At 38.8% G+C, this 21456-nt stretch overlaps 2 protein-coding genes across 6 annotated transcripts in view; both read left to right on the forward strand.

Annotated features, from left to right (window-relative positions):
• Positions 1 to 560: 560 nt before the first annotated feature.
• On the forward strand, positions 561 to 16853 carry LOC127430989 (protein prenyltransferase alpha subunit repeat-containing protein 1-like). Its single transcript, XM_051681159.1, has 7 exons — positions 561 to 659; positions 1744 to 1913; positions 2077 to 2143; positions 5000 to 5104; positions 6375 to 6609; positions 11398 to 11687; positions 12556 to 16853. The coding sequence occupies exons 1-7, from the start codon at positions 574 to 576 to the stop codon at positions 12899 to 12901; spliced, it is 1299 nt and encodes a 432-aa protein (XP_051537119.1). The 5' UTR covers positions 561 to 573; the 3' UTR covers positions 12902 to 16853.
• A 1208-nt stretch (positions 16854 to 18061) lies between these two features.
• Positions 18062 to 21456, forward strand: part of apba1a (amyloid beta (A4) precursor protein-binding, family A, member 1a) — an 89300-nt gene continuing 85905 nt past the window's right edge. For 4 of the 5 annotated variants that reach the window (XM_051681056.1, XM_051681049.1, XM_051681036.1 and 1 more), the window contains exon 1: positions 18662 to 19100. The gene's annotated coding sequence lies outside the window, so the exon portion shown is untranslated. Of the gene's footprint in view, positions 18166 to 18661; positions 19101 to 21456 lie in introns of those variants that run through there. The other variant, XM_051681044.1, reaches the window with a different exon arrangement.

Genomic DNA, 21456 nt, shown 5'->3' on the forward strand with positions numbered 1-21456 from the left:
TATACATTTACAGTGACAGAAAAAACACCTCACGAGCATTTTCACGTAGTAAAGGTGTGCTGTAGACTCACACCATCAACTCTTGGTGAAAAATACTTTCTGTGCTCCCACACGAAATCCATTTTAATCGACTCTTCTCAGTAGCTTCAATACAAACAGGAAGTTAGATGACAAAATTCGGAAGAGCGGAGCGCGGAAAAGGGGCGGGGGTGAATAAGGATACACATTAATTATTTTGTTAAAACTTGAGTATTATTTGAGCTGTAAAGATGTTTAAACCGTCGTTTTTGCCGCATTACAGGTATTTTCTTTCTTCTTCTTCTTTTTTTTTAAAGACAAGAATATTGATATTAACAAGTTTTTTTGGAAATCAACATTATGCCACAAATGCTGTACATATCTTGTATTGATCTCGGAATATAAAGTGTCTGTATCATGAGTATCAACAATATTTGGTTATGGTTATGGTTACCAAGACAACCTGTCTCCTATTACTGTCCTGGTGCGCTACACACTGTGAAATGTCCCGGATGAGGTTGAGTCACCCACGTTGACGTCACTCGAGCTCTGAAAATGGCCGAGTTGGAAGAGGAGGTGGATGTCTTGGTCCAGAGAGTTGTAAAAGATATCAATAACGTCTTCAAAAGAAACCCGAACATGTACGTATGTGCACTCGCATTGCCGTTTGTAATGCAGTCGTCCAGCGATGCTTTACAGCGGTTTACATTCTTGCTTTCAGACGCAGAGATAACATGGTGCAGCAGCCTGGGTAACTTGCACGCATTGGTTGGCTGGCTAACTGGCTACTTTATTTGAGCTAACCGGCCATAACCCTCTGGCGCACGGTACAGGCCAACAGCAGGCACAGCTCACCAGCCTCACTGGTCTAATGGCACTGGGATGCATTGAGTTGTGTCTGGACTGGCTGTTAAACTTTAGGTTGATTGCTGCTCAGAGCAGCCGCTGAAGTTTCTTGAGTGAACCGCTGCTTGGCGAAGTAGGAGTCTTGGGTCATTGTGTATGCTTGTCATGCAGCTGGTGCTGGAACTGTGCATGATTGTGAATGTTACAATCGTTGGACAGTGAAGGGCGTTGCGCGCATTGACAGACACTAACGTTATGTTACTTACTGTCACAATTTTCTGTAATTGTCCATGACCGGTTTACCCGGCTTTTGCAGTGTCCATGTTAAGGCTAAGAGAGTCCGTGGTTGCAAATTTTCAACTTTGCAACATCCGAATATGTCACTTCGATTGGTTGTTTACTCCACAAACGAAACATCTCATAGGTTTTGCATATCGTTGTCTGCTGAGCATTTAAAGGGATAGTTCACCCGAAAATGAAAACGCTCGCGTCATTTACTCAAGTCGTTCCAAACTTGTATCACTTACTAACTTAAAGGTTAAGTTACAGGTTTGGAACAACATTAGGGTGAGTAAATAATGACAGAATTTTCATTTTTGTGTAAACTACCACTTTAACTACAACAGCGACCAATATTGGAATTGTTATTGTCTCGTCTATCTAGACTCCAATTACTTGATCCATGAAAGTCAGTGCCCTGTCCCAAAAATGTATCCCCTAACGCTTCTCTTATGTCAGTCTTGTATCTCTGCCAAAGAGAGTCAGTGTCAGCAGAGATGTTTGGCAGTTTGTTTTTTTGTCATTTGCCTTGTCGGGTTTCTCAGAATAGTCTTGTGACTTAATCTCTTTTTGTCTGTGCTTTTCCAATGTTGTTCACAGTGATGAAATCGGACTCATTCCATGTCCAGAGGCCCGATATAACAGAAGCCCCATCGTCCTGGTGGAGAACAAGCTGGGAGTGGAGAGTTGGTGTGTCAAGTTTCTGCTACCATATGTCCATAATAAACTCCTGCTCTACAGGCAGAGAAAGCAGTGGCTAGACCGGGAAGGTAGGATGAATGTTTATTGGGTTATCTCGTTCAGCCAGCTCACGTTGTTATGACTTCAATCTTTATTGAAAGACGGTTGTACATACAACAGCTCATACCAGTGGTGCTGGAAAAAGGTGAATTATCGAGAAAACTGATCTGTCTTTCTCTCTCTTTCTCCCAGCACTGGTAGATATAACCTGCACTTTGCTTCTCTTAAATCCAGACTTAACCACAGCTTGGAATGTCAGGTACCGTTTGCTTTTTTTAATACTTGCATTACCTGAACAAAGAAGCTAAAACAAACAAAAAGATCTTTATCTCTTCTGACAATTTTTCCATATCAGTTTTCATGGCTCTGAAGTTGGTTGATAACTTTTATGTGTCATTGTTGCTGTTTTTAGAAAGCTGTCTCTAATTTTGGAAAAAGGACATCAAAATACTGCTTCTGTATGAAATACTCCTTTTTATCATTTCAAATAGCGAGTTATAATTTCCACATTCATACAACGGGGCTAAAGGCCCACACTTGGGGTAGAAAGCCCACGGGGGGGAGGGGGGATTATATCATGTAAATTTAGGGACAGTAGTTAGAGGGCAAAATTTGTCAACGTATCTAAATACATTTGAGACATTAAGATGCTTTATTTTTTAATTTTTTTTTATAAAATGTTAAGACAATACTTATTTAAAATAACCACTTCAGTAAAGAGTTAAACATTTTATGTTCATTTTAATCACATTTGGCATTTTATATCAAGTTTTTAAAAACAAATTAATCCCCATTGTGATTGGATCAGTCAATGTGAGCCCACTTTGAACATTTATCAGAACAAATTTATTTGCCCCACTTACAGTTGAAGTCAGAAGTTTACATACACCTTAGCCAAATACATTTAAACTCAGTTTTTCACAATTCCTGACATTTAATCGTAGAAAATATTCCCTGTCTTAGGTCAGTTAGGATCACTCCTTTATTTTAAGAATGTGAAATGTCAGAATAATAGTAGAGAGAATGATTTATTTCAGCTTTTATTTCTTTCATCACATTCCCAGTGGGTCAGAAGTTTACATACACTTTGTTAGTATTTGGTAGCATTGCCTTTAAATTATTTAACTTGAGTCAAATGTTTTGGGTAGCCTTCCACAAGCTTCTCACGATAAGTTGCTGGAATTTTGGCCCATTCCTCCAGAGAGAACTGGTGTAACTGAGCCAGGTTTGTAGACCTCCATGCTCGCACATGCTTTTTCAGTTCAGCCCACAAATTTTCTATCGGATTGAGGTCAGCGCTTTGTGATGGCCACTCCAATACCTTGACTTTGTTGTCCTTAAGCCATTTTGCCACAACTTTGGAGGTATGCTTGAGGTCATTGTCAATTTGGAAGACCCAATTGCGACCGAGCTTTAACTTCCTGTCTGATGTCTTGAGATGTTGCTTCAGTATATCCACATAATTTTCCTTCCTCATGATGGCATCTGTTTTATGAAGTGCACCAGTCCCTCCTGCAGCAAAGCACCCCCACAACATGATGCTGCCACCCCCATGCGTCACAGTTGGGATGGTGTTCTTCGGCTTGCAAGCCTCACCCTTTTTCCTCCAAACATAACGATGGTCATTATGGCCAAACAGTTCCATTTTTGTTTCATCAGACCAGAGGACATTTCTCCAAAAAGTAAGATCTTTGTCCCCATGTGCATTTGCAAACTGTAGTCTGGCTTTTTTATGGCAGTTTTGGAGCAGTGGCTTCTTCCTTGCTGAGCAGCCTTTCAGGTTATGCCGATATAGGACTTGTTTTACTGTGGATATAGATACTTGTCTACCTGTTTCCTCCAGCATCTTCACAAGGTCCTTTGCTGTTGTTCTGGGATTGATTTGCACTTTTTGCACCAAACTACGTTAATCTCTAGGAGACAGAATGCGTCTCCTTCCTGAGCGGTATGATGGCTGCATGGTCCCATGGTGTTTATACTTGCGTACTATTGTTTGAACGGATGAACGTTGTACCTTCAGGCATTTAGAAATTGCTCCCAAGGATGAACCAGACTTGTGGAGGTCCACAATTTGTTTTCTGAGGTCTTGGCTGATTTCTTTTGATTTTCCCATGATGTCAAGCAAAGAGGCACTGAGTTTGAAGGTAGGCCTTAAAATACATCCACAGGTACACCTCCATTCAGTACACCTCCTATCAGAAGCTAATTGTCTAAAAGCTTTACATCATTTTCTGGAATTTTCCAAGCTGCTTAAAGGCACGGTTAACTTAGTGAATGTAAACTTCTGACCCATTGGAATTGTGATATAGTCAATTAAAAGTGAAGCAATCTGTCTGTAAACAATTGTTGGAAAAATGACTCGTGTCATGCACAAAGTAGATGTCCTAAACGACTTGCCAAAACTATAGTTTGCTAATATTAAATCTGTGGAGTGGTTACAAAATAAGTTTTAATGACTTCAACCTAAGTGTATGTAAACTTCTGACTTCAACTGTAAGAAAAACAATGTGTTTTACGGGGGCCTTTAGCCCCTGCAACAGGGGGGCGTTGTACCCCAAATACCATCCTTTCACTTATTGGACAATTATTAAAAAAACGTTTTATTTAATCCCCTTGAACAAAACTGAAAATGACAAATAAGTATTTAGTCTTAAAATAAATGTGATAATTTCAAGGATTCACATTAACTACATAAATTTGCAACATTAAAAATAAAAAATTATTACATATATCAAATTAAATAAAAATCTAACTTAGACATTGCACACAATGATCTCATTTATCAGGAATATTTTTGTAGTGTAACACAAGCAGGTGTTAAAGAAAGTACTGTGGTAGTTTTGGTTGCTGTTTAGTGTTTAAAACCCTACTACCTAGTTTCACAAGGCAGCCTCAGCAGTCATTACTGTTCTGTTTACTGAGCAAAAACTTTATATGGCAAGTATTTGTTAAAACTATTTTCAGTTACGATCCGAATTGCAAAAGAATCTTGGTTTGATGATTTTTAAAATAATGTTGTATGATTGTCCAGTAGGTGGTGCTGTATTGTTTTTTATGGTTGATTTGATAAGTCAGTGAATTTCTTTTATATAAAATTATATTTAATGTTTTGTAGGAAAGAGCTCCTGCAGTGTGGTGTGTTGAACCCTGAGAAGGACCTTTACCTGGGCAAACTAGCTCTAACCAAGCATCCTAAAAGCCCGGAAACATGGATACACAGGTTAGAGACACCATTCAGTGATATTTTATTTAGCCACAAATGTATTTTAGCGTAAATGAGGAGCAAGATGACATGTTTACCAAATCATTGGTAACTATGACTTAAATGTGAATAATGTGCATGCATGCAAACCCCAATAAAATCAGTTGCTTCAGTGCATTTTTGGACATTGTGTAAGCCTGAAGACTTCTACTCTGAGTATTCAGTTAAATGAAGTGTCTTTAAATATTAAAGATCAAGTAACACATAATTAAGGGCTGCATTGCTGCACCCCCTGAAAGTGACCTATTTTCAAGAGCACCTTTAGTATGCATTGTTTTCCATTAGAGTATGGGTCTGAATTTTTAAATGGTGGAAAATAAATCTAGTAATGAATTCATCCTTTTTAATAAAAACAAAGCAATGATGACATAGTTAGATGTGCAGTACTTGCTTTTATGTTTAGGAAGTCTGTTGGTATGGAAGAGACTTTGTTCTGCTTTGAACTGAATAAAAGAATGGAAGGAGTGACTAGGAGACCATGAAATGAAACATTTTGCAATTGCATATCTCTTGCAACATGTAAACAATGGCTCTGGCTGAAGCAGAATTTCATCACTACCGCAAGGACATGGGCAAAACACTTGACATGGATCACTTGGATTTGAGCTGTCAGATAGTTTGTGAACAATATTATTATTAGTATTATTATTATTATTTTATATAACCACGGCTGTTCGCCATGTCACTTTGGATTGGAGTATCATCATTAGTAATGACTGCAGATAATAGTGTCCTCGGATCTCCCAGGATGATAAGGAGGCACGATGTACTGAGATGAACTGGATCAGCTCAGAACTGTTTAGAGGATTTGAGGGAAGAGGAATCTTAGTCTTAAATACACATATGATTTATTTTGGATTTCTTTACAAAACTACATTTATTTTTATTAAAAATAGTGAAGGCAAAGTAGCCAACAAGTGCTCAACATACATGGGAACACTTTCTACCCTTTCATGAAGTTGCTTGAGAGAATGCCCGGTGTGTGCAGAACTGTAATCTAGACAAAGGGTGGCTCTGAAGAGTTTTGACTTTTGAGTGTTGGTCACTTTTTTTTACACACAATTCCTATGCTCATTTTCCCAATGTGTTGTTTCATATTTTTGATAACCATACTATTATTTTAAAACATAAGTATGTGGACAATGGTTATAATAAAGAACGAGTAGGTGTGTCCAAGCTTTTGACTGGTAGAGTATATTTATGATCAGTGTTTGTGTTTTGGACACAGGCGGTGGGTGCTGCAGTGGTTGCAGAAGGAGTGCTCTCCCTCTGGGTCAGAATTAAAGGAGCAGGTTGAACCCAGGGGTGACGCTGAGAGGAGTAGTCAGTGTGAGCGCCTGCAGAGAGCCTTGCAGGAGGAGATGAGGGTCTGTGCAGATGCAGCTGGCCGTTACCCCAGCAACTACAATGCCTGGTCCCATCGCATCTGGGTGCTGCAAAACTTGGCCAAAGGCAGTCTGAAGGTAGGCTGACTCAGTCAGTTCACTGTGAGTTTCCGCTGTAATTTGTTATAATTTATCATAATAACTGAAAATGCGTCTCCTAAGCATCGCTTGGCTTGCATACATTTCATAGATTACAGTTGTCATTTTGATTACTGCGAGCAGTGATGTATCACACTATAGATATAACACCATAAATCATAAGTGTTTATATAGTGAAAGCAACCTGACACATTTATTATGAGGTTGATAAATGTTGATGATAAATTATGTTTTGTTGCAATGCAAATTTGTTTGGAGGCTTACCTGAGCCTTTAACTCTGATCACACCTGGAAAACATCAAAAAATCAAAAACATATTTTGTTCCAGTGTATAATAGGCCAAGACTACACTCTCATCTTCATGTTCACTTCAATCCATCTTTAACTCACAAAAAAAAACAAAAAAAAAACACTCTCTTCCTAGAGCTGTGTATCGCCAATTTTCTTCACGATAAGATACACATACAATATATTCACGACATCACGTTATAATCTAGATGCCTCAAATGTGCACGAGTGTCCCAGTGCCAGGGTGTGCATCAGCCTGGAGAAGATTCAATCTCTCCCGATTGGGTCACTTCACACGTGTCATTGAAGCAGCGCTGACCGCACAGTGTCGGAGTTTGTTTATTTACATGACCTGCTTCCTTATTATTTGAACTTTAATAAAGGATGCATTAAAGATATAACACTGGGGTGTTTCCTTTAAAGATGCTTTGATGTGCAAGTTTTGTTTAAAGGTGCAATATGTAACAATTTTCATGTAATTCACCTTTTTTTCTTTTTTTTTTTCTTTTTTTGCCAATGTGTGAACGCCATGTAACGCAACTTAAAAATTAGCCCTTCCCGGACTTCCTAGGTTGCCTATTAAATCCTGTTGACTGATTTTCATGTGAAGGGAGCGGGTCAGCTTTGCCGGGAAAATCCAAAGGATGTGACATTTATGCGCACTCCCGAGAGCCTTGCCTCAGTGCTTCTCTTCCGCTATTCAACAGCGACAACAAACTGCAACACTAGGTAACGTTATCTTAAAGATGGAATCCAGCAAACGTCCAGCTCCCAGCACAACACCGACTCCTGCACAAACTCAGAGTAAGCCCCAAAAAAAAAAAAAACAGTTATCTACTGAATCCCGTCTGGCTAAGCGGGAACATGATCATGGTCGAGTGAAAACTAGAGTGAACATCGGTAGGGCATTTGATTCCTGGAGGGACCTTCGTTCGGTTTTGTGGATCAAAACCGACCCTGAATTGCCGTTCTTCTTATTGGACACGTAAGCTTAGATAACTGCAAAGCATGTGAAATATAGTGCCATAAGGATTGATCTGTGTAATATTAGCTAACTTGATCTTGCTTGCTAACACTGTCAAAATGCAAGCTACCTTGCTTCATAACTTTCAAATAATTTCAACGATCTTCTCTTTATACTAAAAGTCAGGTATACAGGATCAGTTTAAGCAAATACGCTGGTTTCTTGATCGTAGTACAACATATGACATACAAAACATACAATAGTGCAACATAACAGTGCAGTGCAACAGTAAACTGTCTGGTATAGTTCGGTAGTATGTAGCTGTATGTGTGTAACAGTATGCTATGTTAGCTGATAAGTAGTTTTAGTTTAGTCTCAAAGTTTGTAGTAAAACAATCATAACTGTGTAATTTTAATTATGCTACCTCATCTGTCAGCATGATGCCGGTGAATCACGTTCAGTCTCTTTGTACGTTACATTATTGTTTTGGCCGATGCTCGCTCACTCGCGTCCCGATGGAGTGTGTGCACGAGCAACAGATAGCTGACTACAGTTCACTTAATGGCCACAGGTGTCATTAATAACAAGGGTTTCTGAATCTTACATACTGCACCTTTAAGCGGAATGCCAGATCTGGCATTCCAGACACTGCTTCTGTATTTACTTATTTTGTATTTTTGCATTATAATTCTTTCATTCTTGGTGATCTACATCACCTTTTTGGCTGTTTGGAAAGTTTGGAGTGCTTGTTTTCTTCCTCTCCTCAATCAGGCGCGATCTGTAGTGCTGCTCTTGCGCGGCATCATTACAGTTTCATATGATCTCATGTTACATTAAATGAGATCTAACAACTATTCGACAACGACAAATTGTATTTAACAATTTTGTATTGTCGACGTTGTCAAACGTTGACTTATTGTTTCAGCCCTTATGTAAATAAGGCCTCACTCACTAAAAAGCCTGATCACAGACTCAAAAACGTCATATAAACGAGAATGGCGATTTTAGGGCTGGTACGATTAATCGACGTCATCAATTACAGATGCGCCAACGCATGTTATGCAAATCGACGTGTCACAATGGAGTAATTAAAATGGCAACACCCAGTTTAAGCATGGATTCCTCCGAAGAACAAGCTACAGCTAAAAAAAACTCACCCACGGTCATCTAAAGCATGGGAGTATTTTAACCAGAGACCCAACAATGTGGTGCTGTGTAAGCTATGCAAATTGGAAATGGCTTATCACAGCAGTACAACCGCCATGAACGAACACTTGAAGCGAAAGCATCCCGTAGCGCTTTGTCAAGAAGTTAGTACCGTAAGTCCTGTTTACTTTTTGTCCCCACAAAAGCATGACATTAGTATTACAACACGTGTTTCTTTTAGTAGTAGTCACTTTAAATTGAATTTCTAAATGTTTCCTCATCGCCCCCATGTTAAAAGTAATTTCTGCACCGCTGCTAACATAGGATGACCATACGTCCTCTTTTTCCCAGACATGTCCTCTTTTTTTGGACCTTAAAAAAGCGTCCGGCCGGGATTTCTAAATTTGCGAAAATGTCCGGGATTTGGCTTTAGTTGCATTATGATGTGCATCTAATCTAATACTTCATTGTGTGTTCGCGCATATTTGCATTGCTTTAACCCCTCTTTGTAAGTCCCGCCTTCTCGCACACCAATTGGTCAATTATAAGAGGCTTGCAGCAACTATTGGCCAAATTCCTGCCTGTCAATCTCTCCGCGAACGCGTGAAGCGCTGTTGTGTTCGGCATCAGTTGCTTGACAGTAGCAGCAAATGACAGCTGAGTGGAAATAATGCCCAAGCAAAAGTGCAAATTTACAGAAGATTTGCACAAAACATTCCCATGCTTTCGTCCAGGTCGAGATCTGTGAAAAGCAGAATGTATGACATGTAAAGCTGGCACTTATGTGTCCGTTGCTAATAAAGGTGCAAATGATTTAGAAGCACACATTAGCTCTGCGACGCATAAAGGGTCAGCAAAAGGTGAAAGTTCATCAGGTAAATTAACGGACTACTTTTTGTGACCAGGTAAAATTATCACATTGTTTCTTTTTCCATGGCCATTCAAAATAATAGTAATAGTAAATGAAGGTACATTCATGGCATCAAATATTTTATTTTAGTTCATGGACATTCAAAAGAATGTTGGAAATTATTTATTTATTTATATATATTTATGTTATGCAAATAGTGTCTTTTTCATTGTATTAAAGTTTGCATTCATAGTAACACTGTTTTGAACCCTATTTTTCTGATCAGGTATTAAGAATGCACAAGTTTTAGTTATTCCTGTTAGAAAAACATTTGTGTTACTCAAATTGCACTAATTTTACTGTAAAATGATTTTATGTTGGACCGCTAAACTCGAGGTTGGTATTCCTCCTGAAAGTGACTTGAATTTTACATTTGTTTCATTTATTTTGTTTTTGGATTGCTAAATGTAGATTGCAATTTCCTTTTACTTGAATTGAACAAGTTCTTTTATTTTGGAGAGATTTTATGTTGGACTGTAAAACAGAGATTACCAGTTAAGACAGGGCTATTTTTGTTGCAGAATAATGCCCTGCAGTGCACACTTTGTTTCTTGTACTTGTGTTTGTGTTTAAGAGAAGATGATTTAATAGAATATTGAAATATTAATGAGACAAGTTTCTTATATTTATTTTGGGTTAATTGTTATATTAATCAAGTAATAATTATAAAAAATCTTTAGAATAATCTGCAAATTAGTCGTTAGATTAATCGACTAATCGGAAAAATAATCGTTAAAGAAATAATAATCATTAGGTGCAGCCCTAGCTGATTTGCTAATACAGTTTAAGGGATTAAGAGAAAGTGGTTTAACACACCTAGGTTTCTTCCGAAGCAAGCTGCTTATGTGGCCATGTAAACAAATACGTGGTGGTTCCAACAGGTTTTTGAAGGTTGTGCATGTGCGTGGAACAGACCTAATAACAAACGTCATAGGATGGAACCCAACAACAAGTCGACAAAACATTTCTGGGAGTACAGTGGGGAAAGCACATACACTATATAAACTATACCCATTTATATATACAACTGTAAAATGTCGATGGTCCATCACGTTTGTGTATATGCTCCTACAATGAGGGAATCCCGGAGTTTTACGGAAAGGGAAACCCCACTGTTGAAGCGCAATTCCGCTGCAGGTCACGATAGAGAGTTAATGAAATAAACACAGCAACAACTCTGGAATATCTGGAAATAAAGCGAATCAACAGGGAATAAAATGGCGAAGTCTTCCTCGGATATCATGTTTGTTATTTATAAAAGCATCACGGGGAAATTATGTTGCTTTGGAGAAAGCTGCTTACTGACCGAGCCACATGTATACAGGGGTAAAGAGTATGCTGCTTATACAGTGCATGTAAACGGGAACACTGCTTTCTCGCAATAACCTGCTTTCTGGTGTCCACGTAAACGTAGTGTTTGGCACCAAATAACCACCTGACTTTAATTTTGTACTCCAGGTTCTGCATGATGAGATGTCCTCCACCAGGCTCTGGGTGTCCATGCACGTGTCTGATCACAGCGGCTTCCACTGCCGTCAGTTCCTTCTTAAAGCTCTGGCCAGTGAGCTCAGCCAGGCCGGAGAAAGGGAACTTCGCCCCACCCAGCAGTCCAACGGAGAGGTCACGGCAGGTACATCTGATGACGTTCACCATAATGACGTCATTCATCAGCTCTTCCACGAGGAGATGGAGCTCTGTACTGACCTCATCGAGTCATATCCAGGGCATGAAACTCTGTGGAGCCACAGGTGAGAGTGATTGGACAGATGGAGTGGTGGAGTGTTTGAAGCCAGTAAAATCTCTCCAGGTCTTGCAGTGTTGATGGTAGCCATACAGTTAGTCAACATCAGGTTCTGGTTCCACAGGTCTCAGGGTGAATACAGTGACATTGTTTGCTAGAAGCCTGTCCTTGGCCCTCAGCTGGGCCGGCATGATGTGTTCATGGCTTAGTTAGCTCTTTCGGCTCTCCCCCTTCCCAGCACTGTCGCCTGTGGTTGTAGCAAGCAGCAGCTGCTCATTGATTGGTGTTTATATCTTTAGCTTGTGTTTTCCTCAAAGTTAGTCATGGCATCAGATCTATTTAATTTGCAGTTATGCTCTTTGTTTGTAGAGAGATGAAATTCTGATTTGTGCAACATTATGTGGCATTTAATGCAAACTATTATGAAACAAGAATGTGGGGCATTAATAGTAAATGCTTTACTGTCTGTATCACTCCCCCTGTGTTCGGGTCCTTCCACACTCACAATCATGCTGTTGTTCTGTATGCACTCTTGCTTGTGTGATATTGCTTAATTACAATACTTTTTTTGGTTGGTTGGTTGGTTGGTTGGGGGGGGGGGCTTTACTAGTAAAAATGTGTCACCTCAACAACTATCTGAAAAAATATGACTTTGTGCTTGATGGATATCTTGATCTCCTGCCTTTGCCTTTACCATTTTATTGTTTGTGTGTATTATGTTGTAGTATTTTGCTTTGTATGTTTTTCTTTGTCATAAATCAATACAATATAAATAACAAACATTTACTATCATAAAGAGTTTTTTGATCTGTTTTTCAATGCATGAGATGTGTTTTTTGTAACACAGCAGAATAAATCCTTAATTTCTCTGACAGGCGACATGTCTTCTACCTGTGGCACCAGTGGCGGCGGGAGCACTTTCTGGAGTTGGGGTCACAGTGTCCAACTCTCACCCACACTGACGTCCTCCTCAGTGAGGAGCCCTGTGATGACAGCTGTTCCTCCCAGGCCATGGACATTGACTGCGTTCTAGATGGGAGCAAACATGGAAGCTACACGCAGGACACCAAGCGATTAAAGCGGGGACCCTTGCTGCCCCACCACGGACTTTCCTCTGAGCACACATTTGTCTCTAGAATTCTTGCAGGGAGCCGGAGCCCCGAGCAAAGCCGGTTTGCCATTGCCTACAGGAAGTGGTTGGACTCTGTTATAGGTCAGTAGCATTAGAAAGACACTGCCCACCATGAGGTGGGAGAGCTGTGATAGGTCAACTTATTTCTGGCTTCAAACCACCCACACCCTGTTCTCTAAAAATGGCTGGACTCAGTGGCTGGTTTGTCAGAGATGCTCTGCAGGAGCAAATTCCCCCCTCATGATGAAAACCCATGACTGGTCGTTACAGTGTAAGCTTTGTCTGTTTCAGCTGCTTTAGTTCAGGTACTGGAAATCTCAGGTCTGTTTTTCAGTGTATTATCTTATTTACAATCCTTTTTTTATCAATTGTCAATTTCTTTCGTATAATTTTTGTTGGTTTTATGTTTTTTAAAGTCTTCCACCAAAAATCAATTACAGCATGTTCTCATCATGCTGACTGCAGTTTTATGATTCCTGTCAGGAGTCTTAAATGCACCCTGTGGTGCATAATGAAGGGAACATTTAGAGCTTAAAGTGATTCTGACCCAGTTTCGCTGTTTTGTTTAATTGAGGGCTGTACGACGCTGAATCCTGTCTACTCCTCTTTTGTACTAAAGCACGACAATTTTACAATTTATATGTTTGCCTCAATCAGTAACGTGAGCACAATCATTGAATTTAAAGGGATAGGTTACCCAAAAATTAAAATTCTCTCATCATTTACTCACTTTCATGCCATCCCAGATGTGTGTGACTTTCTTCTGCTGAACACAAAGGTTTTTAGAAGAATATTTCAGCTCTGTAGGTCCATACAATGCAAGTAAATGGTGACCAGACTTTTCAAGCTATAAAAATCACAAAGGCAGCATAAAAGTAATCCATACATACAGTGGTTCCCAACCCTGTTCCTGGAGGCCCTCAACACTACACATTTTGGATATCTCCCTAGTCAAACACACCTGATTCAACTCATCAGCTTGTTAGTGGAGACACCAAGACCTGAACTGGGTGTGTCAGAAAAGGAGATATGCAAAATGTGCAGTGTTTGGGGGGCCTCCAGGAACAGGGTTGCGAACCACTGATTTAATGTTTTGTGAAGTGATGCAATAACTTTGGGTGAGAAACGGATTCATATTTCAGTCCTTTTTCCAGAGCTGAAATATTCTTCTAAAAGTCTTTGTGTTCAGTAGAAGAAAGAAAGTTAAACACATCTGGGATGGCTTGAGGGTGAGTAAATAATGAGAGAATTTTCATTTTTTGGGGAACTATCCCTTTAAAGATTCTTGGTGCCATTTGATATGAAATATTAGGGCTAAAGGCGACATTTTCATAAGACTAATGTTTATAGTGCACATGAACTTGAACAGGAACACTGCCCTCATTCAGGTAAGCATTTGTATTATGATATACTAGTATAACATATCAATGTTTTAATGGTTCATTGTACAGACAATTCTTGGACTTTAAGAATAAATGCTCCTGACGTACATTTACCACTTTTTAGGACAATGATGGTATAGTCAAGTTAAGCAAATCTCAGCATTTAAGCAGAAGTTTTGGGTTATAGCTCATCCATGTGGTCTCACAGGTGTATGGGTTTTCATTATGAAAGGGAATTTCATAGTAGGAGTAGTCTTTTCTCAGCTTGGCCCAAACGTTGGCTGCAAAAATAATAAGCTGCCACGTTCAAGTCCATCTGGTGCAGAATGGTGCTGATTCTCTGCTCTGGGGAGTGTGGCCCCTGAAGGGCCTGGGTTTACAAATGCTGCTTTTTGTTTAACACTATTTTAAACGTGAAGTATATTTATGCAAATATAAAAAAGTGAAATGTTGTTGGCTTCACTTATGTCATGATTTATTATAGCTAATAAGCTATTAGACAGTTATGGTTGACTCACTGTTACTCTGTAATTATTAACTTTCACAGTTTCACAGGCTCAGTCTTGCACTGACAACTTGATTTCATCACAGCTTAATTAGAGTAGGTTGTGAACATTTGAAAAGACTATATAATATCTGGATAATGCCTGTTCCACAGATGCATAAGTATTCTGGTTAGATGAATTCATTTTAACAGTCTAAGAAAGGTTATACAAATCCATGTCTTTGAGCATATCTGGAAGATTAGTAGAGTTCGATCTTAAAGGGATTGTTTACCAAAAAATGAGAATTCTCTCATTTACTCACCCTCATGCCATCCCAGATGTGTTTGACTTACTTACTTCTGCAGAACACAAATTAAGATTTTTTTAAAAATATTTCAGCTCTTTTGGTCCATACAATGCAAGTTAATGGGTGCCAAAAATTTGAAGCTCCAAAAATCACAAAGGCAGCATAAAAGTAATCCATACGAGATATTTTAGTCAATTTATACTATAAATTCTCTTCCCTGCTCAGTCAATCTCCACTTTCACATTCTTCTTGTGTTTTTGGTGATTCACATTCTTCATGCATATCGCCCCCTACTGGGCAGGGAAAAGAATTTCTAGCAAAAATTGACTTTAATATTGATCTGTTTCTCACCCACATTTATCATATCACTTAAGATATGGATTAAACCACTGGTGTCTTAAGAATGACTTATTATGCTGCCTTTAAGTACTTTTTGGAGCGTCAAAATTTTGGCACCCATTCACTCACATTGTATGGACCTACAGAGCTGAAATATTTTGGTGTTCTGCAGAAGAAAGAAAGTCACACACATCTGGGATGGCATGAGGGTGAGTAAATGATCAGATAATTTTCCTTTTTGGTTGAACTATTCCTTAAAGTTTCAACTCCTAAAGTGTATTGCACAAGAACTAGATTTATGAAAGCGTTTCAGTTATATAATTTCAAGACACTATCCAGGACAATTTCAGAGTGACTTTATCAGTTACTGGATGCCTTGGCTGTCCTTATGCTTATGTTTAAGGTGAAACAGCAAAATGGGGTAGTGGGTGGTTTTTTTTTCTGTTATTGGATATCTGTCCCAGATCTCACAGGTTTACCTCAAAAGTAAAGCCAGCTTTTCTCCCACACCATTCCTCGATATAACTAAATGTTTTGCTACGCTGACAGCTTATGATCATTGATCACTCAACATACGAACAAGTGTGTGCACAAGTTCTTTGTTTTAGTAAGGTTTTAGCATCTTTCTCCTCCTACACCTGCTGTTAGACAAACAGATCTACATTTTCAGCAAAAATGCCTTTAAAATGGGTCTTTTAAAGTCACTGTGCTATATGCTGCTTGCATACATGGATCAAATCAGTTGCAAATGTTATTATCTAAATCCTGTGCTCATGTTTTTGCATGGATGTTACATATGTGCTGTTTTACTGGGATCAAAATCATGTTATCATTGCATTTGATTTACTTTTTACTTTTATGAACAATAGAGAGAAAACATTTACAGTTTATTATTTTTTTTTTATTCCCAAAAATGAACTATTTGGTGTAATTATGGTAACAATTATTGCCCACTGTATTACATGTTAATTACCCTAAAATCAACCACCCTTGGCAATCTTAGGTTCAAGGTTGATTAATATTTAGGCTACAACATTGTTTGTCTTATCTGTTCTATGCTTCCGGTTTCACATTATTCTTTCAAAGCGGTTTCAGAAATAGGTAGGCCAATATAACCTTATAGGTTTCGAATGTGTGTAGATTTATCTGAATTGCATTGAGGAAGCAGATAGTATTTCCAGTTGTGTCCGTTTCCATGGTTGAAAATGTAATTTATTTTGGGAATACCGACATTAACACCTGTTTAACTGTAAAGCATAAAAAAGGATCTTAAATTACTGGTACATCTATGCAGAAGCATTCTCACGAAGTTAATTTAGCTTTAGAAAGAACAAATGTAGCCTTGGACTTTATATTTTCTTCATGTACAGTATTGTCTGATTAGGTACTCTAGGTTTTTACAGCAACAATAACCAACATTTATAGCATGTCAACCATTATGTATTTTATATTTATTTGTAAAAAAGAAAAAAGTATTGAATAGTTTTGTCAGTTGCCTACCATATGAAATAAAGCTTCTCTGAAAAAGGTTAATCTCATGTTTTCTTTCCTATTATTTTGCATTCATGATGACTATTTTAAGTTATTTTCCTTAACCATGTCATGTGTCTTAAGATGACCACACCAATGCAAAGATCTTGTACCTAACACATTAAGTGTAAATTCACGTTGGGCAGCAAGGACAAGTTTAAAAGATACATACAGTAGTTTTACTATCACTTCTTTCTTCCTCTTTTGATTCTTTAAATCATAGCTATCTTGAGTGGTAGGGCTGGGCAATTATATGTAACAAAAGTACTTGTTTAAGTTCATGCCACTGTGCATTTCACTCTCGATTTGTTGAAAGGGCTCTGACAAATTAAAGGGATAGTTCAACCAAAAAATTTAAATTCTCTCATCATTTACTCACCCTCATGCCATCCCAGTTGTATATGACTTTCTTTCTTCTGCTGAATACAAAGATTTTTAGAAGAATATCTCAGCTCTGTAGGTCCATACAATGCTAGTGAATGGTGGCCAGAACTTTGAAGCTCCAAAAAGCACACAAAGGCAGCATAAAAGTAATCCATACGACTCCAGTGGTTTAATCCATATCTTCTTAAGCAATCCAATCGGTTTTGGGTGAGAACAGACCAAACAATAACTCAACTTCACTATAAATCTTGAAATCAGCAATCTCCGATTACACTTCCTATAGCGCCATCTAGCGCTCTGCATATGCATCAAGCACTAGGAAGTGTAAGCTTGAAATCACGATTGTGCCTAGAGACTGTAATGGCAAGCTGTACAGTGAATGAGTTTGATTTTGGTCTGTTCTCACCCAGAACAGATTAGATCGCTTCAGAAGACATGGATTAAACCGCTGGAGTCGTATGGATTACTGTTATGCTGACTTTGTGATTTTTGGAGCTTCAAAGTTCTGGTCACCATTCTGTTGCATTGTATGGACCGACAGAGCTGAAATATTCTTCTAAAAATATTTGTTTGTGTTCAGTAGAAGAAAGAAAGTCATACACATCTGGGATGGCATGAGGGTGAATAAATGATGAGAGATTTCTCATTTTTGGGTGAACTATCCCTTTAATTGGAACTAGATTCGACTCTCGAACTTGACTGCATTACAAACATACACGCTTTGATTGCTGCTAGTTTTAATGCTGCAGCGTGTTCATTGAGAAATTGGCCAGCGTTTGGTGTTGTTTGATTAAGGAATCTCTGATGGGAGGAGTCGGGTTGCTCATAGACAGAGTGAAAGGCAGGCGGGCGATGAAGATGGTGGATTTAGACACACATACATCGGGTGGACCGTTAGATTGCTGGAAACTGCAGTGAACGCCCAGGTGAGAGAAATCAGACAATGCTCCACAATGCCTTTAAAGAAAAATGCTGCAAAAGAGAAACCATCTGGCGATGAAATCATTGCACTTTAATTTAGTGGTGCGGTTCGTTCGAACTGACTGTTGTGATGTCGCGCGCTCTCTCTGTATATCAGTAGTTTATACTAGGAATAAAGAGATGTTTTCATTCCAGTTCAAATCACTGGATCACACCCAGTTACCAGAAGCAATACAGGCGAAATGTGAGGGCCCAAACTGCAAACTTCAGCAACTGTGCAACAGTTCTCAGATACAACATTGACGCAATTTGCAATGCAAATAAAATGTCGTCTTCATCAGCTAGATAACAACTAACGCAGTTCCCAACTTTATGCGTGCGTCTATACGCGTATGCGTCTCGTGATTGTGTAGGAGGGTGTGACAGTGTAGCAGCCTCGAATCAAAGCTGCTGAACCTCAGATTTCACTTCTATCTAATCGTCTTTACAGACGTTGAAGTGTCACAACTGACGACTCACTGTGGTGTACCGCCGTGATTGTAAACGCATCCACTGTGCTTCTCTCTCTTTCTCTCTCTGGTCCATTGGGGTTCGGTCAGTGTTTTTGCGAAATAGTGCTCTGCTGTTGAATGGCGTCTTCAGAACACGCTTGTGCTTTAGGCATTGCCAACCTGCTTTCCTGCCAAATACATGCCCTTGATGCAGACGCACTCACTGCGCGGTGCCGGATGCTGTGCCGGTGGGAGCGGACAGCTCTGGCTTGATAACTGACTTAAAAGAAGGCGAAATGACAAGGATGAGTCTTGCAGATCGTTGATACAGAAAAGCCTTCATAAGACTTTGCTAAACCGTATAGAGCTTTTCACGTGAGATGCCACATCCATCCGCAATATCACACCTTTACTCTCTCCGAGTGATGCTGCTGCTGCTGTCTATGCAGGTAGGGCTGCGAAAACACTTCAGTTTACGCATTTCATTCATGTTTTCATTGGTGGAGACTGAGAGTTTTTTCCCAACTGGATCACGAATGTAAACTTTTAAAATGCTTGTGTTTAGCTCCGATAAATTAGTTCACTTTGTAATCCCTTTATTTAGAAAAGGGGGGGGAAAGCATGTGTTTATGTCGCAGTATGCTGTTATAAGGACGTCAATCGATACAGGGAATAGGTAACAGTGTGACCCGCCCAGTGCAATTGCGGATTTTGCAGAAAGTCGTATTAAATCTAGCGTTTTAATACACGAGAAGCTGGGTATAAGGGAGGGTTCCCAGAAGACTCGTATAGCCCTCTAACGTATCAAGCCATGACTGAGCAAATAACGGCGATAACATCAGAGGATATGTTTGGCATGTGTGCATTAGCCCAGGTCTCCTAGAGATAATAATAAGCAGAATGGTTGTTGGTTAAACATAAATATCATGAATGTGACACTGTGCATTTGTGTTCTGGTGCCCTGCACAGTCAGATTTTCTGAGCACTGCTCTCCTGGCACATTTAATATGCACACATTTTGATCTTTTTACTAACTGTAGTAGAACAGCATATATGGTTATTAAAGAATTGTGCCTGCCCTGATTAAATTGCTCGTGCATTGTCACACACTAATTGAGTAGCCTCTGAGCCTGTCAACAGCTGTTCAGTTGCACCTGTTTAAAGGGATAGTTCACCCAAAATTTAAAATGTTCTTATAATTCACTCACCCTCATGCCATCCCAGATGTGTATGACTTCCTTTCTTCTGCTGAACACAAATTAAGATTTTTAGAAGAATATCTCAGTTCTGTAGGTCCATACAATGCAAGTGAATGGTGACCAGACCTTTAAAGCTCCAAAAATCATATAAAGGCAGCATAAAAGTAATCCATATGACTCCAGTGGTTTAATCCATGTCTTCAGAAGTGATATGATAGTTGTGGGTGAGAATCAGATCATTTCAATCCTTTTTTACTATAAATCTCCACATTCACTTTCACTTTCAGAATGTCAAAGAAGGTCTGGTCACCATTCACTTGCATTGTATGGACCAAAAGAGCTGAAATATTCTTCTAAAAATCTTCATTTGTGTTCAGCAGAAGAAAGAAAATCATACACATCTGGGATGGCATGTGGGTGAGTAAATTATGAGAGAATTTTAATTTTTGGGTGAACTGTCCCTTTAATATGATTTCAATAAATTATTTCATGAACAGGTTATTTGCGGTATACCATAGAATATTTACAGATTTTTTACGTTTCTTATTCACAAAAAAACCTGCTCAATATGCAGAATTAGAGTTTCGCTTGACTACACGGCTAAACCCTGATCAATAAATTGATCTAGAGAATGGGTAAATGGATAAAGTGCAATGATCATTTATCTCGGCTAAAGACTATGTTGTAGCACTTGCACTAGCATAATATTCCTTTTAGAGTATTCTCATAAGAATAAAAAAAATAACTTTTCCTGTATAATAGTATTTAAATAACCTTTTATTAGGATAATTTATTTTTATTTTTTTATTTTTTTTGTTTTGTTTTTTAGTATAAAGCATCCTGAGGAGGGGTGCATTTTGATCGTTTAGCTGTCCGACCAGAGTGTGTCAGAAGTTTCTGGAAAAGAGAAAATCAAGGAAAATCAAGGGTTAGACCCCAGTAGATCTGGCTCCTTCTGAGCACAGTGAGTAACAGTTCCAGTAGCATTTCCACTTGAGCGGCTAATTGGTTCGGTACATATTTTTACAAACCATTCCTGCCCCAAATTTCTCAGCAAAGCCTTGCGCAGGACAGAGAACCATTCTGGTAGAATGCCTTTAATGACGTGGCTACTCACAATTGGTCACTTGCCCATAGGCATGTGTGGGTAGCAAATTTTCACATCACGATAATTGCTGAAGCTTTTATCATGGTATACGGTATTATCACGGTATTGAAACAGATTACAAAAATGGGTTGAAAGATAAACAAACTTTATTGTTGTTCTCTTATTAACAAGTTTAATTAATTTTTTTCAATTCCAAATTGGCCTTTAAAATTAACATGTAACAAAGAACTTTGAAAAGAACCCTTAACATTTAAAAAATGAATGCATGTTTGTTTGTTTTTTCTGGATAGCAAGCCTTCGATTCTTGCTATTTTCCAAAATATGATGGAAGCACAAATGTAACAGTGTTCACAACATACAACATAGTGAGAATACTCAGACATCAGGTTTTACATTCACAGCACACTTATTTTCAGGTGCTCTGGGTTTTAACCAAAGTAGAACCAGAATAACAATGTTTGAATTGAGAATCCCCTGTTAAAATCTAAAACAAAAATG

This window comes from Myxocyprinus asiaticus, chromosome 3 (genome assembly GCF_019703515.2).
Source record: "Myxocyprinus asiaticus isolate MX2 ecotype Aquarium Trade chromosome 3, UBuf_Myxa_2, whole genome shotgun sequence".
Classification (NCBI taxonomy): domain Eukaryota; kingdom Metazoa; phylum Chordata; class Actinopteri; order Cypriniformes; family Catostomidae; genus Myxocyprinus; species Myxocyprinus asiaticus.